Source organism: Bombyx mandarina, chromosome 22, assembly GCF_030267445.1.
Source record: "Bombyx mandarina strain Sakado chromosome 22, ASM3026744v2".
Taxonomy (NCBI): domain Eukaryota; kingdom Metazoa; phylum Arthropoda; class Insecta; order Lepidoptera; family Bombycidae; genus Bombyx; species Bombyx mandarina.
In genome coordinates this window covers 7,686,514-7,707,800 of record NC_143228.1, presented here as the reverse complement: position 1 = coordinate 7,707,800, position 21,287 = coordinate 7,686,514, and the positions used below count along the sequence as shown (strand labels likewise).

Here is a 21,287-nt window from a genome sequence, read left to right as displayed (position 1 = left end):
CCATGAGAGAAAGTACCATGCCTGCATCAGTAAATGTACTCATACCTATTTCGTATTATCGTTCAACAGTGATTTTAATATTTCATCAAAATATATTTTTGATTTAGGTATTTAAAATAAAATGTTTTAAGGTGTATAAAATTTACCCTCTCGATGGTAATTCCATTTGATCAACAATAACAGATTTGACATATAATCGATCATTACACCACAGGATGCAAAGGGATCGCGGCTCTAGTACATTCATGTCGTACTCCCACGATAACTCCACCTGTAAATGTAACGTTTAAAATGGTTAAGTGACAATGCCTGTATTCGATTTTATAGTAAAGCAAATAAATGCAAATTAAAATTGTGTTTTTTTTGCTACCTATTCTAGTAACCTCGAGGGGTTATTCTAGATTCACCGCACTAGTAGGTGAGCTCATGGGGCTCAAATCGGATCGAAAACGCAACCCACTGAGAAGATCCGGCGAGAAATTCAGTGGGCTGTGTCTATGGGTTATTTTACTCGTCGAGTCCTTCGTCGCAAGTGACTGGTTCGGCGAGGACGGTGACCGGTGCTTGAGGTACCTAAAAGCACCGTTAATGGATCGGGAGGATCCGTAATGACGTGTAAACTGCGTAGAAACTGATGCTATATCTATTCACTTAAACCAAATATACTCCTGTGGAACTAAATTTTGTCATATCTATTACATCACCGTTTTTAGTACCTACGTACATGTCGGCGTTAAGTCAGGATTTACACACATAAGTTCTTTTACAATGAAAATACAATACAATTCTATAAAACTTTAACATTACTTGTTTACAACAAAAAGCCACGCCTGAGTTATTCAGTGGTTCTTACACAATTAGCCATTTTGTGTTGGTTATAGCAACTACAACTTCTTTTATACAAACAAATGTAATTACTGCGAAACAATTCACAAAACATAGCTTAATATTCAAAATACATATTTTAGTGATTTTACATGACTCACATTTAATTTATTTTACATGAATTACTTTTAAGTAATATTAACTAACATTGTTATTATCCAGCCTACTAATAGATGGCGCCAACAACATCATTGCATAACAATTACAATACTTAATTAAATTATTAGTACTGTTAATTATAATATAAATTATTATTAATATTTATGCTTTATTCATATTTAATCATTTATACAGTCATTTGTGTTTTTAAACAATAATATAAACATTAAACATATTCTGAACATTTTCACATCAAAACAGTGTCTGCTAATTATTAAATATGGTAGAATAACAGTTTTGTTGCTAATAATAAATAAATGTTAATATAGAATAAACTAATCTATATATTATTATGTTAATTATTGCCAACAGTGGCGTTTGCGCCCATACGGCCATACTGATTCCAGCGCGTCCCTTGCGCTGTTTTACCATTTCACATAACAGTAAACAAGTCATATCCCCTACCGGGATCTACCCAATACACAAGGCACCATTCACCCTTACGAGATCTAGCTAACACACAAGAGGATCACCCAACGGGATTTACCCAACACACAAAGCATCACTCATACAGGTCTAGTTAACTCGCAAGCCATCACCCTTACAGTATCTAGCCAACTTACCAGGCATCACCCTTACGGGATCTAGCCAACACACTCGGCATCACCCATTCGGGATCTAGCCAACTCACAAGGCATCACCCATTTGGGATCTAGCCAACCCACAAGGCATCACCCTCTCGGGATCTAGCCAACCCACAAGGCATCACCCTCTCGGGATCTAGCCAACCCAAAAGGCATCACCCTCTCGGGATCTAGCCAACCCAAAAGGCATCACCCATTCGGGATCTAGCCAACTCATAAGGCATCACCCATTCGGGATCTAGCCAACTCATAAGGCATCACCCATTCGGGATCTAGCCAACTCATAAGGCATCACCCATACGGGATCTAGCCAACTCATAAGGCATCACCCATACGGGATCTAGCCAACTCATAAGGCATCACCCATACGGGATCTAGCCAACAAGACCAGGTTTAAGGATTCGCATGGTGGCCCGCCAGCGTTTTAGGAAGGATAATTGGATAGGAAAATAAAAGTAGATACCATAACAAATTATAAAATCATTTTACAGCAGAACAAATCTCTCTGCCCATACGGTCAATCAGAATCCTCTGACATTAAGAGGATAGATTTACCTATATCAAACCGTTACCATTACCAAACCTTTACCTTTACCAAAACACATTAGATGACAGAGACCGCTCGTCCATCCATTTTTTACCAGCTGATTCAACTTCCCCTAATTCATCATTCAGCGGACCATTTTCAATTTGCTTTATTTTAATGACTGGTAGGGAACATCATCCTTCTAATGCCTCTGCATTTTTGTTTTATTGTTGTGCTGCAGATTTTAATCAACTGTAATTCTTAAAGCTGCCTGTCAGATCTTATTAATTGATATTTTACAAACATGTGACATTTATGACCCATCAATAGTTCAGCATGCCTGTTGACCATGCTCGCTCTCTTTGCAATAATGTGGTACTGAATTTCATATTGTTCACAAGTTTTTGAAACTCCTGAATTATCTTTTATCTTGGTGAATTTTTAAAAGTGACAGGTTTCCAAAAATGGAACTAAGATTTTAAAAACAGAAATCACATAGAGATCTTTGCCATCCTTTTTCTTGACTAATAATAAAGCAGCACCCCCACTAGAAACCTAGGGTGCAGAGAGTTAATCACTCATCCAAAAATAAATAATTATGAAAGGAAAAGTAATAATATGGAGCTGCTGAACAGGGATGAGCTGTCTCTTATTATGGCATATTATTAAAAGTTTATTTATATTTTTATTGTAATATGCTTGAACTCCTCACAATAAACAGGAGACATACAGTATGTACAGCATTATACTATGCTATCCAAATTAATTATTTCAAATCCAACTTTTATCTGCCTGATCACCATCTATGAGACATGATTTGCAAAAGTTACATGATGATTGAATAATTACTCCAAACTTGAGCATTCACTGGATAGAAACTTATAAAAATAGATAAGTTCTCTTCAAAGAGTGCAACACTGAGAACAGTTATTTTTAAAAGATTAAAACCTATTAGGATGTCAGCAAGACTGTCAGTATTACCATATGATTATGATTACCATATGAAATTCTATAATAGTTCTAATATTTCTCTCCATTAAAAGTCGCAATGCTTTGTTTTGAAATCAGTTGACCCCTTATGCTCAAAAACTTTACATGAAGTTGTTTAGCTTACTAAACTAGATCTGCAATAATTTAAGTCTTATTTGTGGTGATAGGTTTGTCATCTTGACGGCGGTAACAAGTTTTCTCGAAATGACGCAAGTGACGCAGTAACCACATTTAAAACCTTAGTGTTACTAAAAGTGCCACGAAAACTGAGGGAATCATTATGTGATTGTGATAAAACTGAGTTATATTTAGATTATTAACATTATATTTACTGTCTATTTTCAATTTGACGCTTTCGGAACGTTTATAGAATCGATATTATTTAGGAAGCGAAATACATACCACCGCGTATTTCTCAATAACTTGGATCGAATAAATTTAAGTTAAATACCTGAAATCAGTATTTTTACCATCTCAGCGTCGGTAGCTTTTCTAAAACATCCACGGTCGAGAACTCATTTTAAACATCCAAATCCTTACTGAATGCATGGATCAGTTCGTCCCTCACTTGCTCCAATGTGGTCCAATACAAAGACCAGATATCGGCTTGTCTTGCTTGCTCTTTTGAACTCGATGTTCATGCGATGAAACAATTAGCATCATGATAGTTTCGTCCACATTTCCGCATCGGTCTTGATGTCACGCCCTCATCGGAACTGAACGGCGGCAAATAAAAGTTATAATGCCACCACAAGCCACAAGGGTACAGCATTTGCAGATAACATCACTTTTCGCCTTTTTAATACAGGTTGAGAGACCCATCACTTGTTCAACAGTGGGTTGCTTCATTCGGAGGCTTACGATTCATTTTGGGGCTGTGATCCCACTTCTGATGTCGGCGTTAAGCCAGGATTTACACACATAAGTTCTTTTACAATGAAAATACAATACAATTCTATAAAACTTTAACATTACTTGTTTACAACAAAAAGCCACGCCTGAGTTATTCAGTGGTTCTTACACAATTAGCCATTTTGTGTTGGTTATAGCAACTACAACTTCTTTTATACAAACAAATGTAATTACTGCGAAACAATTCACAAAACATAGCTTAATATTCAAAATACATATTTTAGTGATTTTACATGACTCACATTTAATTTATTTTACATGAATTACTTTTAAGTAATATTAACTAACATTGTTATTATCCAGCCTACTAATAGATGGCGCCAACAACATCATTGCATAACAATTACAATACTTAATTAAATTATTAGTACTGTTAATTATAATATAAATTATTATTAATATTTATGCTTTATTCATATTTAATCATTTATACAGTCATTTGTGTTTTTAAACAATAATATAAACATTAAACATATTCTGAACATTTTCACATCAAAACAGTGTCTGCTAATTATTAAATATGGTAGAATAACAGTTTTGTTGCTAATAATAAATAAATGTTAATATAGAATAAACTAATCTATATATTATTATGTTAATTATTGCCAACAGTGGCGTTTGCGCCCATATACACTATGTATGTAGAAAGCCAAACCATTTTTTATTACCTACATACAAAGGACCTTTTGTTATTTATTATTGCTCGATGCAAGAATATTCAACTAATACCAAGGAGATGGAGAGTTTCCTTCGAACCGAATTCATCTCACTCACATCCCAGATACACACATACACACACACCAACAATCATAAATAATATCAGGAAAAAAAATATCTGGATGAAGATTGGCGCGAAAATTATAACTCGAAATTTAAATGTGATATTTAGTGTCACTGTATTTATTTCGATGTTATGATCGAATTCTTTTAACTTAATAACATACTAATTGCTCGTACATGACTTATTACCACCTATTTGGGTATGATATCGTGTTGATTAAAACTAACAATAAATTACACTCACACAAAAAAACATGGCTTGAAGAAATAATTTAATTGGCCTAATACTGTTTTTAGTCAAGGACGCTTATAAAATGAAAATTAAATGAAATTAAATTGAAATGATTTATCTCAGAAACCAGTTCATATGTGTACATAGAATCATTAAAATGTTATTAAATAGCTGTTAGTGGGGCATCATAGAATATGCTTTCTCTTTCCCAAGAAAATATTAAATTACCTAACATACTACTTATTCAATTTTATAACTCTCTTTCTCTCTCTCTTTTACTGTACTCTGGTTATTTTGTACTGGGTCATCATCATATAAGACAGGTCCAGTGTGACGACCACTAGCGCATCTTCAAGTTAAATCTAGTGCAACATAATAACCTAATCTTCTCATCATGTTTTCTTAGAATGCAAATAAATTATTTATTTGTCTGATATTTTTTTTATATACGTATTTATTTACCTTCCTAACTTTACCGCCCATATCCATTGGATGCGTAACAACAATGGTGTAAGTGCTGCCGTGTTCTAACCTGAAAATGTGGGAAAATTATTAAAATTGTGGTAGCACAGATTCTATAAAAAATAATAAGTTAGAAACGTAAATACGTAATTTAAAATTTAATTAGACACAAATAGTTGACATAATAGGACTCGATTTGGGTAGCGACGATTATTTCGAACTTACTTTACATAGTTGTTTGGTGTTAGGTCCATACCCCTAATTACTCCACGGTCAGATAAAAGTGCTACCTTCAAAAACCCCTATGAACATAAAAAAAGAATAAAGTGAAACTCTTTGTTCTGAGTAAAAAATAATAATCTTGAAGATTAAGGAAGGTCTACCTGGACCCAAGATTCAGCTCCTTTAGGATTTGCTAGTTGAATGGTCACTCTATAGTGTCTCTCTGAAAAGTTTTAGAAATTTAGAAAAACAAGACCCTCATATAAACTTTACTGTTAAATTTGCAAAGTAGGTTGATACTGTACAAGATAACACATGTAGACTAAGTTTATTTTGAAAATAAAAATAGGCACAGATTACATACAAAAATTTCATTCCAGCAGTTTAATTTGCATTTTGCGCATGAATATTTCTAACTTACGGCAAAACGGTTGCTCTTTGCCCGTACTAAGGAAGTATTTAGCCCCAATGGTTTCATGTTCTTCAGATGGGTATACCTCATTTTCTGTCAAATTGTCCCTGTTCGCTATTAATCCTGGAGTACTGTCTGCATGGAAACTGGAAAACATACTAATTTTCACTAACCGCTCATAGTATTAAAATAGTACTTTTATTCGAACAATTTCTTTAAGTAACAAATTGTAAAAAATATATAATTAGCATTGAATCTAGGAAAGTACTAAGAATAAGTTAATTACCCCATAACAGCGCAACCATGACCACAGTGGAAGCATTTTCCTGCCAAAAAATGCTGGTACGATGGGCATTGATGCCCTGAAACATGTTCCGTCTTTATAAATGTATTCCTGTAATCGAATACAATTCGTAATAAAATGTACTTTCAACTCACCTATGTAAGCGCATTTTCCATTTATCGATTCTGTAAACAATTTTATAGCTCTAACATGGTTGCAGGCTACTAAAACCCTTGAAGCTTCCTCAAGGCCCTGCTTGACTAGAGTAAGCGGCACCAGTGGCCCCTCTGTGAGATCGCAGCCGGGTTGTTCTTTACCATTATTAGGATAAAAATCTAAATGGCCCACTGGCTGCGACATTCCGTATCCTGCCATAAACACAAAATCTGTCGCACGCGCAAAATAAACTGGTCGATTAATTAGTAGAAAAAAAACCGCACAAATGTAATAAATACACCGAATATATACCTATAAATAATATTAAGTGATAGTAGCAAATTAGCTCATGATACATATTTACAAAGATATACATATGTACATAAATAGTAATAGAATTGTAACGTTCAGCAACTTAGCTTAGTTAATGACGCGAGTTTTATTAATTAAGGTGTAATGAGTAGTATTGAATAAAAGCGATGTGCGCTTATGTATTGGAAAATTATTTTTTTACCTAAAAGGAAAATGCTCTTTCCATCTGTATGTATGACATCGACCAATTGAGCATCCGTTGGATCCAACCTGATGTGTGTTGGCATTCCTTGAAAGTAGGGTTCTGCTGGATCGAGACCCGTTATTCTTCCTAAGCCCTAGGAAATCAGATGCTAAATCAAAGATAATATGATAGCTCAATAGTGGAATAGTTTAAATTTTTAAAATCGAACGATTCAATTTTGTTCAAGCAGAACATACAGGATTTTTAACAACTATGTAGTCAATAGTAGATGAAACACAGATCGTATCAGTAATTTAACCAATTTTGCCTATATCTTTACTTATGTAATTGAAATAAATAATAAGATAATGAGTTTTTTTAAGAATCTTAAATGTTGACACCTCTTTGTTGGTGTCAACAAAGAGGTGTTATTATTATTAGGAGCTTATTATTTATTACGAAATAAATAATAAGATAATGAGTTTTTTTAAGAATCTTAAATGTTGACACCTCTTTGTTGCTTGTATTACTTTAACACTTTCGTTGTTCTTCTTGAAAAAGGCTTGATCTACATAATTACCATTATTCACCACTTACTTGTATACGTTCTCCAGCGTAACCAGCCGTGTGAGCACCTAAAGAGTGTCCTATTATGTGGACATCTTGAGGATTTAATCCGTGGTCTTTCTGTAAATTATCGTAGTTGGTGCTTGAGTTTTTTGTTTGCTTAGCAAGATATTTTTTTTTGTTTTTTTTTGCTTAGGTGGATGGACGAGTTAACGGCCCACCTGTAGTTTTTAAGTGGTTACCGGATCCCATAGATACCAGTTACGTCAATTGCGCCACCCAGCTTGAGACCTGAGTTCCAAGCCTTAGTTTTATAGTAAAACTGTTGCTCCACCCTTAAAACCGAAACGCGTTAATGTTTTTTCCTCTACCTAATCGCTAGTAGCCTGACGGGCTAATCGACCTATGCACGGCTTAGTAAGTGAGCTCACCGGGCTTAGCCTGAGAGGACTTTGGTAACAGTAGCCCTAGCAAGAGCATTGTTTCGTTGAATCTATATTCACTCCGAACCAGTGCTATCACTGGTTCGGAATCGCGTCCCATTGAGAAGATTCGGCGAGAAAATCGGTGTGGTTGGGTTGTTTTTATTTTATTTTATTGCCCTTGTAGGCAGACGAGTATACGGCCCACCTGATGGTGAGTGGCTACCGTCGCCCATGGACTTCAGCAATGCCAGGAGCAGAGACAAGCCGTTGCCTACGTTTTGTCTATTTTGTACTGCTGTTCATAAGAGCTTTTAGTAGTATTAGTAATTATTTTATTTTCACATTATCAATATCAAGCACGATGAGTGTCGTTCAAAAACGGGCGGCTTTTTGTTTGTCACTCACAAATAATGTAATTAAATTTGTATTTACCTCTAAGGTATTGATAAAATGAGCGATTTCTAAACCCACAAGCCTTGTATTTGCTGTAGCCTGGGTGTACAGCGGTAGACTCCCTCCCGCCCAGTCCACAATAACAACGTTAAAGTCACCGGCTTTTACGAGTTCGTCTTTCATTTCACTGACCTGAAAGTTACAATTAATGAAACTTTTAAAATCCGGTTTATTGTTAATATAATATTTTATTACAACTAGATAGTGCGCAATGTTATTTATTTAATGTTCTTATTGTAGCACCGCTACATCGAATTTTATGAGTGAGAAAGAAATTAGCCGATGACTGAAGTGGAGTACGAGAGACGAGAGCTCTGTCTTACTTTTACTCCATCCCAAGCCAGCGATGGGTTCGGGCTCAATGCCGCCCTGGGCGCTTTTTATCGCGCCACCCTTAAGTCAGAATTTTTATTAATTTTGATACTTTTCAAACATTTTTATTTTAAGTTTAAAATAACTTTATATGTAATTTTTTTTATTAATATTAATCTGAACTTATTTTCATCTTTAATTTTTTACGTCTCTGAAATATTGGCATTTTATAAAATTTTGCAACCCCTCAAATCATTTAATAAAATAAATTAATCAATCACAAATTAATTATTTCATAAATCATTTAATATCTGTGACGGAGTTTATTTGTGAACTTGCAGAATATGTGTAAATATCGTACATTTTTCTGGAACGAAGGAGCAGCTTATCATACAGTTCTAACTGACTGCTATATATCTATGAATTAAATACCAGCAAAAGTGATGTTGTGCCGTGAGCGTGGTGCGGTGTCTGCCATAACTTAGCACTGCTTTCGGATATTTGTCTGACATTCCCCTCTTATTGTAACTTTCGTATAGCCAGGATCTACAGAGGTGTCCACCCCAGGGAAATCCCCGTGATCTTGCACCACAGTTCATTATTAAACATAAAAACATGGCAAACATGGTTAAAACCAACCCAATTAGAAAGCGGTGTATCGATGAATCCGTGTACGATCATCTTCGTAGGTTTCTGAGGGTCGAAATTCGATTTCACTATCGTCTTATTCACATTCACGTTCAGTAGTTGACCATCAGTCGGGTTCTTCTTTGTATACAAAATGAACCTGTTGAAAGTGATGTGTTAAGCGTACGAAGATGGTTATTTTTTTATGAAAAATTGTAACGTAACATTGGTACTTATCTAATATTGGTTTTATTCAAATATGAATTACTGCGCATATTAACTTCGAATATTAGTTTTATTCAAACATGAATTATCGCGGATATAAACATCTTGTAAATGGAAATTGTTAATCAAACATATAAAATAATCTAATTGTAAAATAATCATCGGAATTAGTCCCTAGTCAACGAATTCCACAAATCGTAATAGATCGTTAATTTGAATGTGTCGATCACTGTCTTTTCATAATTAATTGTACCTAGTATTGATGACAACTCGTGGTAACGGAAACACGTTGAAGGGACGATGAATCAGGTGATACCAGCTCCTTGTAATGTTGAGACAGCCCAGTTCATCATAGCATCTTGTTTCATTTTCAACTGCAATTAAAAACGAAATGGAAATAATTAAATAACGTAATCGAATTGTTTTTCTTTCCTTTTCAATTTATAAAATTGAATTGTTGTTATTCAAATGTGGTGTTTACTGGTGGTAGGACCTCTTGTGAGTCCGCGCGGGTAGGTACCACCGCCCTGCCTATTTCTGCCGTGAAGCAGTAATGCGTTTCGGTTTGAAGGGTGGGTTAGCTGTTGTAACTATACTGAGACCTTCGAACTTATATCTCAAGGTGGGTGGCGCATTTACATTGTAGATGTCTATGGGCTCCAGTAACCACTCCAGTAACACACCAGGTGGGCTGTGAGCTCGTCCACCCATCTAAGCAATAAAAAAAAAAGTTGTTTTACTGCATATATAGAAAATTAACCTAAAAATATTTTTAGCGCGACATAGATTATATTGAAAACATCTTCTGTTTAATGTTAGATATCCCTACAAATTGGATTAGATACATACTACGTAGATATGTATGTACCTGGATTGTCAATAGTTCACATTAATCTTATCCATAGTCCATACTAACATTATAAATACGAGAGTAACTCTGTCTGTCTGTATGTCGGGCTTTCACGCCAAAACTACTGGACTGATTTACATTAAATTTGGTACACAAATAGTCTAGAGTCTGAGAAAAGACAAAGACTACTATTTACTATTTACTACTATTTAACGCTATAAAAGGGTTGTTAAAGGTTAAAAGGGGAGGATGAAAAGTTGTATGGAAATATCGTCATTTTTAGAGCTAAAAGCTTGAAATTTATTGTACTTAACTATACACCCAAAGCAATAATAAATAAAAAACCATGAGTGTCAAGTAAGAAGGAAAAAATCCTGCAAAAAACCCATGACAGCATATATATAGGTATATATCTTTTATTTATAAGCCATTATTGCCAAAATAGTGAACCGTTAATAAAAGAGCAGTAAAGATCGATTTTTTGTTTGTTGCGCTCTTTTTTAAATTGTGTTTGTTACTGTCAGGACCAGAATTGTATAAAAGAATGTTCAATAAGATCAATAATAAATTACAGTTCCCGAAACGAAGCGACGGCGGGTGGCTAGTTCTCAATAAAGCCGGAGGTATATATTATTATAGGTATCGGTTTGTCTGAAATTAGTAACGATTTAATTCTATTTACACATTAACCGACTAAGTACAATTTGCCCCTGTGTTACATATGCCGGAGACACACAAGAATACGAAATATCTTTCACAAAGATACTAACTCAGATCAGGAATCAAATAAACAATTAATGTTTGCGGTTCATAGGCGAATAGGTGTTTCTATTTAAATGTTACAGATAAGTAACCATGCAATTGAAAGATCATTCATAATTAATTATTGATTACGAGATAGAATGATTGTTTTTATGCATAGGTACTGCTTCTCACTTTCGGTTCTTATTTAATTGTTTCAGGCACGCGCGTTTTTAAACTGACAACATAATCATTACTTCAAATAAATCATTAACTTATATAAACTACTTTCGCTTAACTTCATTTGTTTTCTGTTATTACGAGTTATTAAGTTTCAGACAACAAAAATAATTTTGCTCTTCAATGGTTAGGTTTATTTGTTTTTTTTTGTTTAGTATAAATTTCACGTTTTACAATTTCAGTTTACGATATGTCCGTAATATTAAATTTATAATGTATTTTAAAAATTATTATAGAAACAGAAAAACCAAAATTAAAATATTAAACCACATAAAACAATTAATTGGAATGAAAAAAAAAGTTAATTTCTAATACAAATGTTTTCCAGCTATTTCAATATAAAAAAAAGAAACCAATTAAACCGGTTTTGATGAAAATTCCAATAACTGAAAGTACTTATATAATTTTAGATAAAATACAGATTTCCAAATGTGTTTAGAAATGAAGGAATTACTCAGCAAACCAACTATTAAAAATATAACCGAATTGAAAGCTTTCTTACTGTCGGTTAAAAATAAAAAATAAACCTTGATTAAGAGCACCCGTATAAGAACATGAAAGTAGTAAATAAATTTCGATACATTTGGCTACTGACAAAATAGCCTATAGTTTCTGGACACAGAAATATCAACGTTGCCTCATTCTATGAAATCTCACATCTTATTATAATATAATTTTATGAAGTCCATGTAGCATACGTACATGGTAGCCATGGTATGTTGACTTCGATTCTATCTGATCTTGCCCAGTTGAAGGGATCAAGTATTCCACCAAACGCTGGCTGCAGACCTAACAGGATACACCACAGCATAACTCGAAGATGTCTGTCTGTGAGGTGAAGTCTGCGCATTGGGATACCTGTAACATAAACGTAAATATGACGGTTCAATAGCTTCTGTGATATTCTAAAGTCATCGTGGCCTAAAACTTTAGAAGCCTGGTGCACTCGTATCAAGCGATACAACTTTACCAGTGTTCGAATCTCGCTAGCAAGTAATACATTTTCTACGAATATTTTATATGTCTATACTAATATTATAAAGAGGAAAGATTTGTTTGTTTGTTTGTTTCGAATAGGCTCCGAAACTACTGGACCGATTTGAAAAATTCTTTTTCCATTAGAAACCGACATTGTCCCTGATGAACATAGGCTACTTTTTTTATTTTTTTTATTTATTTTTTTTGGTTTCATGTGTGTTTTAATGTTTCCGAAGCGAAGCGAGGGCGGGTCGCTAGTAGTTAATAAAAGTGTTCACTAATGACTTCCACGATAAAGGTTTGACACCGTGTACTAAATGTAAACCGGTTAAAATAATTTTGCATAATTATTGATAGTGCGGCGTATTCTAAGCCTGCTCACGCAGATACTACTAATTCGTTGAAACCTAGGACAGCCGCCATACTATTACGAGTGAGGCATAAAATTCATGTCTTAAAGTAGATGATGGCTTTGACATTCCGTTGTCTATAGGTTACTCATTATAGACTATAGACGAGTCATTATCCACTTAGTACTAAGTGTAGGTTTTTTAGTACCAAGCTTCGTCCACATAGCAATAGAAAAATCTGTTAAGTAAATTTGACAGTTAGTATTGATAACAAACAGATGCTGTACCTATATCACATTTTATTCTCTGTCTAGTCTTTAATAGATACATGTTTGGTTGCAGCTTATTCGTATTGGTTTTTATACCGAGAGAAGGAAAGTGAATGTCACGAGCATAGTTTTGATAATTCTTCTTCAAGAATAGAATGATCGAGTTCCCTTCCTTTTTGTCCTATTTAATTTTGTTTGGGTCGATATCGCTCGTCGAATGGTATGCGGAAGGTATCCATGCTCACGTTTCTTACGCAATGTGTATGTGCAAATGTAAAGCGTAATTATGGTAATCGTTTTCTTAACTAAAAAAGAAAAATCTCCGTTTCATTTGCGTTCTTTGCAAAATCGCTAATGATTTAGTATATGACAAATACCAACACAAAAAGGTCAATCATCGTTTTAATCTGTTCTTAGTTAATGGTAAGTTGTTTCTGGAACCCGTACACAGTTCAATGTGCCTCTTTGATACTTAAGATGGGATGTTTTTGTTCAGTTGGGCCGTTTTACTATAAAACTGAGACTTAGAAATCATGTCTCAGGGTGGATGGCGGCGTTTACGTTGTTAATATCTACGGGTTTCGTTAATCAATTTACACGAGATGGGCTGTGATCCCATCCACCGATCCAAGCAATAAAAAAAAAACAACCAAGTGAATATCGTTACCTACTTCAAGGGACGAGGTCGAGTTTTTAATTGAATTGTATAACGGCTATCCCACCCATAAAACTGGAAAGCGTAGCCGGTTCGTGGTATCTGTCCGTGTGGGATTCCAATGCACTCTCCCCTTCTTCTCTTCTTTCTTTCCTATTACCCTGTGCTAGGGTGTACGGCTCGAATGAAATTCTTCCATTTGCTTTTGGTCTTGGGCAGTATGTTTTAGCTCCTAACACGACATGCCCAAGACACCCAGTTTTCGCTCTACTGAGCGACGCCAAGTTGTCTGGGACGGCCTCTCTTGCTTTTGCTAGAATACTTATCAGGTCAGTGGAACAAAGGATAGGTGGGTATCGGGCTTTCTTAATGTGTGACCAATGCAAAAATGCCACTACCGCGTAAGGATCTCCCTCTCCATTGGTGTCTGCTTGGCGATCTTCCATAACTGGTTGTTAGTGATCGTCTCAAGCCAAAAGAATTTTAAAATTTGGGTTAGGCATTTATTCACAAACACAATCAAAGCGGCCTAATACAAGTAAATACGTACATAAATAAAAAACATTTTTTTTTACACGTTGTTATTACTTCGTCGTGGAAGTAATTAGTAAGTACGTCATCATCTTAGCCCTTACAGCCCAGGGTGGTCCTTAGTCCGGTCTTAGCCTCTCTCTCCAGACTGCTCTGTTCAGACCTTTTTCCTTCCAGATCCTGGCACCGATAGCTTGATACTACACTTTGATAACTGCCTGTAGCATTTAGACGTCAGCATAGTGGTGACGCATGATACGAGAATACCGGCGTCTTATATATTCGACGACGACGATTTCAGAAAAGTTTCAATTGCATTCGAACAAGGGCTTAGGTAAATGGATTTCCATTCGTGACGTAGCAGTAAATTTTTTATGAGGAAATGTTTCTATTGTGCGGTACAGTCGAAAAGTAACCAAGTCTTGAAAATAAATAAACGTGATTTGCTACATGATTCGCTATTTCTGAATGACTTGAATGCGTTTAATAAGTATTAATTATTAATAATTGTGAAAATATGTTATATAATATTATGTACAATTATATATTAATAGGAAATACGGTATAGTAAATATAAAAGGCAATAAAATATGTTATTACAGACCATATATGTAATTTGCAACCAACGTAAACTAAACATTCAACGTTTACTTCTAGGTTTAATTTAGTAACTTTTTTTTATGGCTATGCATAGCTTGTAATGTTAATTATCTATCGATATCTACATTATACGCTGCTTTTTGCTGAGAACCCTTTGTTTACTGGTTAATGCTGGAAAAAAACATTTCACACTGTGAATTCTAAACACAATCTATTACCTACACAATCTCAGCAAAACGCCTTGAAGTTTTTAGGAAGCATACCATTGTGGTATGAGGATTGTTGAAATATATTTTATTGTTAAATTTCTGGTAAATATTTAATAATAATGAACAGAAATGTAAGTAAGCTATGAATCACAAATTTTAAGTAGTACTCGTACATATTCAGTTTTAAGTAGTTAATGTTAAAAAATCTTTTGATTGATTAATTGCCAAATGATCAAAAAGGTTTTGCCTGTACGGTTCTAAAGCTAGTAGAAGGGTATGATTACAAATCCTTCAGGGTGGAAACGACTGCAAAATGATGTTCTTCCACCGAACGCGTATTTTTTATCGCTACATTTTTTTTTTCAGGAGGAAATCGTCGGACTTCCGCCCTTCTCTGGGGATGGCGGGCGGGGTATTTCAGAGTCGATCTGACTAAAACTTCCTGTCACTTAGGGGGGAAAGTGAAGCGTTTAGTGCGGAGCACATCTCTCCCATCACCCTCTCCCTCGGGACGCCTGACTGGCGGTCGTCGGCGCCCCGACCGCCAGCCCTCTCGGTCGGCAGACTGTCCGAAGCCCGCCTAGATGGCGCCGGTTAGAGTGGGTTATCCTACGGAATACCCCGCTGGGCCAGAACCAGCGTGGGTCGAGGATAGTCGGCTCACCAGGATGCTCTTGCGTAAAACGCGTGCAAAGTAGCTTGCACGTCGTCTTCTTAGGCCCCCCTCGCCGGTCCCTAGACCGACATGTGAGGGGGACCCGAAACACTTAGAGGGCCAGGGCTTGAACGAGATCCGCCTCCCTGGCCCCCACTCGACGGCGGCGGGATTGTGCGTCTCTCACGCGCCCCGCCGCCTCCTTCTGCGAGATGGTGCATTCGCAGAAGTCGAGCATCGCCTTCCACGACTCGTCGTCGCCGAGCATCGATGCCACAACACTCGGCAACGACAATCGGTTTCTATTTTTGCGACGAGGACACGGCGCCACCCCTCCCATGCGGGGTAGGCGACGAGCGTATGTTCTGCCGTGTCCAAGTCGCAACCACACTGGTGGCATTCTGTCATCGGCTCGGCTGCGATCCGGTGCAGGAACTCACCGAAACAACCATTTTCACCGAAACAACCATTTTATCGGTACCTACAGAAAAATTGAGATAGAAAATCTTATGGCTCTGAAAAGGCAGCGGGATTTCAGTTCTCTATGTAATGTCTACAGTATGTCTACGGTAACCACTTAATGTGAACCATGAGATCGTCGTCTGCCCGCGTGAGCTAGTCGAAAAAGCTAATTAATATCTTTAATTCGATGACAGGCCGTCGAACAACAACCGTTCAGACGATTTACTTTCTCTTGTCGTCTGAATGAAATAGAATTAATTGTGATACGAAGAAAAAACCGGAAGGCTAGCCGTAGAAAGGCACCAAAACCATTTTGTTTGTTCTCGATAACTAGACGAGTTCACGATACACATGGTGCATATTAAGTGGTCGTCTGAGTTTATTGACATCATATTTTCGTATATTTTTTTTTTATTATGAACACTTGTGCTTAGAATTTTCTACACAGGTTGGAAAATTGAACCTTATAGAAGGCGGATCGGCTGCGGAGCAACGTGCACAAAGTGTGGTGTTGGTGTAAAGTCTCTGTATACCATGGAAAGTACACCGTACCAACGATTCTATATACAGTTAGTTATCTTCTGTTTTTCTTCGTAGGGTTTTCTAGTACTTCCGATTTATCTAAGATATTTTTAGAGAAACTATACATTTCAAGCTAAGTCGTCGTAGGACGTAAACTTAGGACACTGAGTCCTAGCGTGTGTGTGCCACTGTCTGCAACCCACAGGACATAGATAAGTGAAACAATACACTCAGTGATAAGATTTTGTACAGAAATCATTACTAGCAATTCTGAGGACAAAGACTTTGGAGGACACATGTCACAAACGACCTTCAAAAGGATGGATTAACGTCGGGTAAAAAATAAACCTCTACTTACACCAATAATTGTGGAGAAATTAACTAATTTGGTAGGGCGTATTGTAAGCTTCCATGGGTGGCTTGTTTTTGCCGCAAAGCAGATATGGGGATGGATTTATGCAATAAAATATAAACTTCAAAATCATGTCTCAAAGTGGAGGGCGACATACACGTCGTTATATAGGCTCTGATACCCATTAAAGTCAGTTGAATTATTCTTCACTTTATCAGTGTAGCTCATTAAGTAAAGAAATTTCGCAGTTTTATATTGCCGGGTTGCTTTTTATTATACTCGGTTGTATCTTTGTAGACGTTGTTCGTGAACGTAGTTTAGGTATGTATTTACTTTAAAGAAAGAAAAAAATGTAGCTGTCAGAATATATGTGCATTATTCGAGACTAGTAATGGCTTATTCATTAGTGAAAGAGATTAGTGACGACAATAATTTATCAGTAATAATAATTACATATTATGAATTGTAATTTAAGTACTTCCCGAAGTAACGAAATATCAGCGCGGAAGTACGGCCGGACGTTGTAATGCAACATGAACGCATTGTGCCTTAACCCGATTACTCTGATATAACATTAGTGTCAGTGTATAGCTTATGTAAGTAATGAAGCTAAAATGATGAGCAGTTCACCGGCTTGCGGCTTGTGTATCATTAGATGCGATACTGACTATTGTAAATAGGTAATTGTCATTGGATTGTTTAGTTTATCATTCCAGTTGTATCGAAAACGTAACAACAATCGCAGTGTCGAAATATAAGTAATGTTCGAACGACCTTTACGTAATCGTTTCTGTGAACACGATTCGCTTCAAATTTAACTCGATTACTACATTGTATATTTTGCATAACTTGTGACGAAGTGCTTAATATCGGAGGGCTCTGATAAAAATAAAAACACGTAACAGTCACATTTTTATTTACCATCGTACAGTGTTGAAATTATGTTTGGATTTTATTTTAATATATGCTGCTAAATCTTACCAGCTTACCATTACTTTGGAAATGAATTTTTTTTTTAATTGAATATAAATAAATTAAAAATATGACTTACATAAAATTATTTAGGTTATCTAACATTTCACGATTTGCATTAATCAAATGCATAGTTTACGAATTAATGATGACCTTCTTCGGTTGGCTGTATCTTGTTGACCCACTTCTCAAATGTCATCGTGGTCAATAAAAATCGTCGCACAATAAAAATTATGCCACAAAAGCTACTTAAATAAGCTTTTTACTTTCAGTATTTTAACAAAAATAACATTCGTAATGTACATTTGTAATGCGACGTGTGACCGACGTTTGCACAACGCCCTGTGGCCTTAGTTGAACATAAATATGAATTCTATTAAGAATGTAAATCACGAAACTTTTCTAACATTTTAAAATTCATTAGTATTGTTACTATGCCATAAAACATATCTATTTATAAAATAAAAGGACGATGCATATATATCTCAGTACTTTCCTGAAAGGTCTGAGAGGAAAGCAAAAGTTTTGTTACTGTATTCTTAAATTTGGGTAATAATATCTAAACGAAGGTATATTGAAGTTGGACTGCTGCATTATTTATTTACTGACGCTGTTTCCCCCATAACTAGGACAAAAGCGACAGTTCGCTGCGTTTGTTTATCGAATTTCATTCTTTTAAATTTAACCTGCTTTTAAAATATATTCTCGAATGACATGAAGAGGCTATCGTATTCAGAATAGATTTAACATTGATTTATATAATAGCTATTTGTACCTATGCGAAATATGGCTAAATAGCAATCGGTCGTGTATGAGTAAATATATGCAAACCACTAAGTACATGTTTTTCTAAGGTAAATATTTTTACTTTGTAACATACAAGTATGGGATGTGATGCGTATGTGTTCTATTACAATATTTGAGGATTACGACTAACGTTCGCAAATCCTTGGCCTAGCTTTGTTTAAGACACAAAGTCACATTGTAACTAAACAAAAAAAACTGTTGTTAAACATCCATGTAAAGATTATACATGATATTATTAAGTAGTATTCGTAAGGATAAATTGTACTTTAATTTATTTAATGAAATACTTCGGTAAACGATCGACTGGTTTAAATCATAAAACCGGTCATGGCTTTCGTTATCATTAATAATACTGTATAACCTACTGTTAGCATTTGTGAACATATTTACTTCATATAATGTATGTTTTTATTTAAACGTTCACAAAACATTTTAAGTGTTTAACATATACATTTATGTATATAACACTTTTGAATGTTTGACGACTATGACTGCATTAATAGCGGAAAGCTAATTATTCTCTCAACTATTCTTTCAATACTATAATGCTTAGACGAGCCACCGGGGGCCTCCTTCTCGTGGTAGGTGTTTACCGGATCCCATACAGATCAATACCGTAAATGTCGCCACTCAGATTGAGACATGAGGTCTAAATCTCAATTTTATATATTCTCTACAGCTGACCACATCGAATCGGAATTTCGCAGTACATAAGTAGATAGTGTGGTCGTATCCACATGTTCGGGCTCGCAAGCCGCCCTAATTACCTACGCAATTTATAATTTTTGCAAGTTTCATTTTTATTAAGCGATGTTATTTATGAAGTCATTCTTGAGCACGTGCTAAATACGTACATTAAAAAAAAAATGTGCGTGTACTTATGTACGCGTGTAAGAAGTTATACTTTATTTTTATTAACTTTTTTTTATTTTTTTTATTTAATTTTAATCAATTTGAAAAAAAATATCGATTAGACAACATCCTCAAACACGCATATTGGATATCCCTTTTCTTGACATGGCACAAATTCGGTAATTCTCGGTACGGTTCGGAAAGTTCACCTGCGGCTATATTCAGACTCGCCAAGTTACGTCGGTCGTATTGTAATGAGCGATTTAGTGGGCAACTTCATTTCTGTTAATTTTGTGTCACGGTGCGCGCGCATCGTAAAATTTCACTCTCATCAATTTTTCATAAAGCGCTTAAAGAAGTATACCTTAAAAATGTACCGGCAGAATAAACAACCTAGAATACTGGAGACGAACAAGCAAAGCCAAAAGGAAAGTCATCGAAATCATCACAGTTACATAACATATTTAATAGGCGATTGGAAATCAGTGTTGTTAATAGCAACAAGTGAAGGGCTTCGTTGTCGAGAGGACTGTTCAAAACTGTATTCCAAAGCCTACTATAACCTTTATCTATTAACCACTACAATAATTGAGTGTTTTCTTTGGATTGCGCTCGTCGTAGATGTAATTTAAAATTACATTACTATACTCTATTCCAATTACGAAGTCCTTTTTGACACTTATTAGAACGTAACTCTTCACGTTACGCATAATTTGAAATAATATTTTTATTTCTTCATGGTCGTAAACATCATTTATGAAATACACAATCAATCTATATCATTATATAATTAATTCACACACACAATAACACATAACATAACACACATAACATCTGTTCATGGGACTTCGTCATTGGAATAGAGTATAGTCGTCCACGACCAAGAAAACTCTAAAGTGTTCAAAACGTCGGAAATCATAGAATGACACTAAAAAACCCGAGATTAAATGGTAAGAGCAGTTTTAATTATACTACAATGTAGGTTTAATATCGTGTATAAAAAACAAAACAGATTTTATTATTATCTTAATTAATGAGATATGGAAGGATAAAAACATCTCCCTGAAAACCAAGAGCAATCTTGTACGCACTTGAGTGTTCTCCATATTCTTATATGGCGCAGAGACCTGGACCATGAAGAAAGCCGATCGCGACCGAATTGATGCATTTGAGATGTGGTGCTGGCGAAAAATGCTAGGAATTCCCTGGACAGCACATCGCACCAACGTGTCGATCCTCCAAGAACTCCAGATAAATACGAGGCTTTCTACCATTTGCCTACGTAGAGTTCTGGAATACTTTGGCAACATTGCAAGAAAGGATCACGGCAGCTTGGAGAAGCTAATGGTGACTGGCAAGGTGAATGGAAGAAGACCACGAGGTAGAGGCCCGACACGTTGGACTGACCAGATCTGCACTACCCTCGACACCACAGTTTACGATGCTCTATACTCGGCGGCAGATAGAGGCAAATGGCGTGGAATGGTCCGTAATAAGCTCTTGTTGCGAGGAGGTGGTCACAACACTTCAGTAT

At 35.7% G+C, this 21,287-nt stretch overlaps 1 protein-coding gene across 3 annotated transcripts in view; it reads right to left on the bottom strand.

The window, feature by feature from the left end:
- Positions 1-21,287, bottom strand: part of LOC114250846 (pancreatic triacylglycerol lipase) — a 40,024-nt gene that overhangs the window by 911 nt on the left and 17,826 nt on the right. The window contains exons 2-14 of one of the 3 annotated variants that reach the window (XR_016325106.1): positions 12,242-12,397; positions 9,962-10,082; positions 9,496-9,643; positions 8,524-8,676; positions 7,697-7,786; positions 7,118-7,253; positions 6,603-6,833; positions 6,451-6,526; positions 6,174-6,310; positions 5,914-5,975; positions 5,756-5,832; positions 5,531-5,600; positions 46-271 (exon numbers count right to left, since the gene is read on the bottom strand). Coding sequence is in view for 2 of the 3 variants with exons in the window: in XM_028184891.2 (XP_028040692.1) it covers positions 147-271; positions 5,531-5,600; positions 5,756-5,832; positions 5,914-5,975; positions 6,174-6,310; positions 6,451-6,526; positions 6,603-6,833; positions 7,118-7,253; positions 7,697-7,786; positions 8,524-8,676; positions 9,496-9,643; positions 9,962-10,082; positions 12,242-12,389 (1,574 nt within the window). In the remaining variant the exon portion in view is untranslated. The remainder of the gene's footprint in view (positions 1-45; positions 272-5,530; positions 5,601-5,755; positions 5,833-5,913; positions 5,976-6,173; positions 6,311-6,450; positions 6,527-6,602; positions 6,834-7,117; positions 7,254-7,696; positions 7,787-8,523; positions 8,677-9,495; positions 9,644-9,961; positions 10,083-12,241; positions 12,398-21,287) is intronic. The other 2 variants (XM_028184891.2, XM_028184892.2) reach the window with 2 other exon arrangements.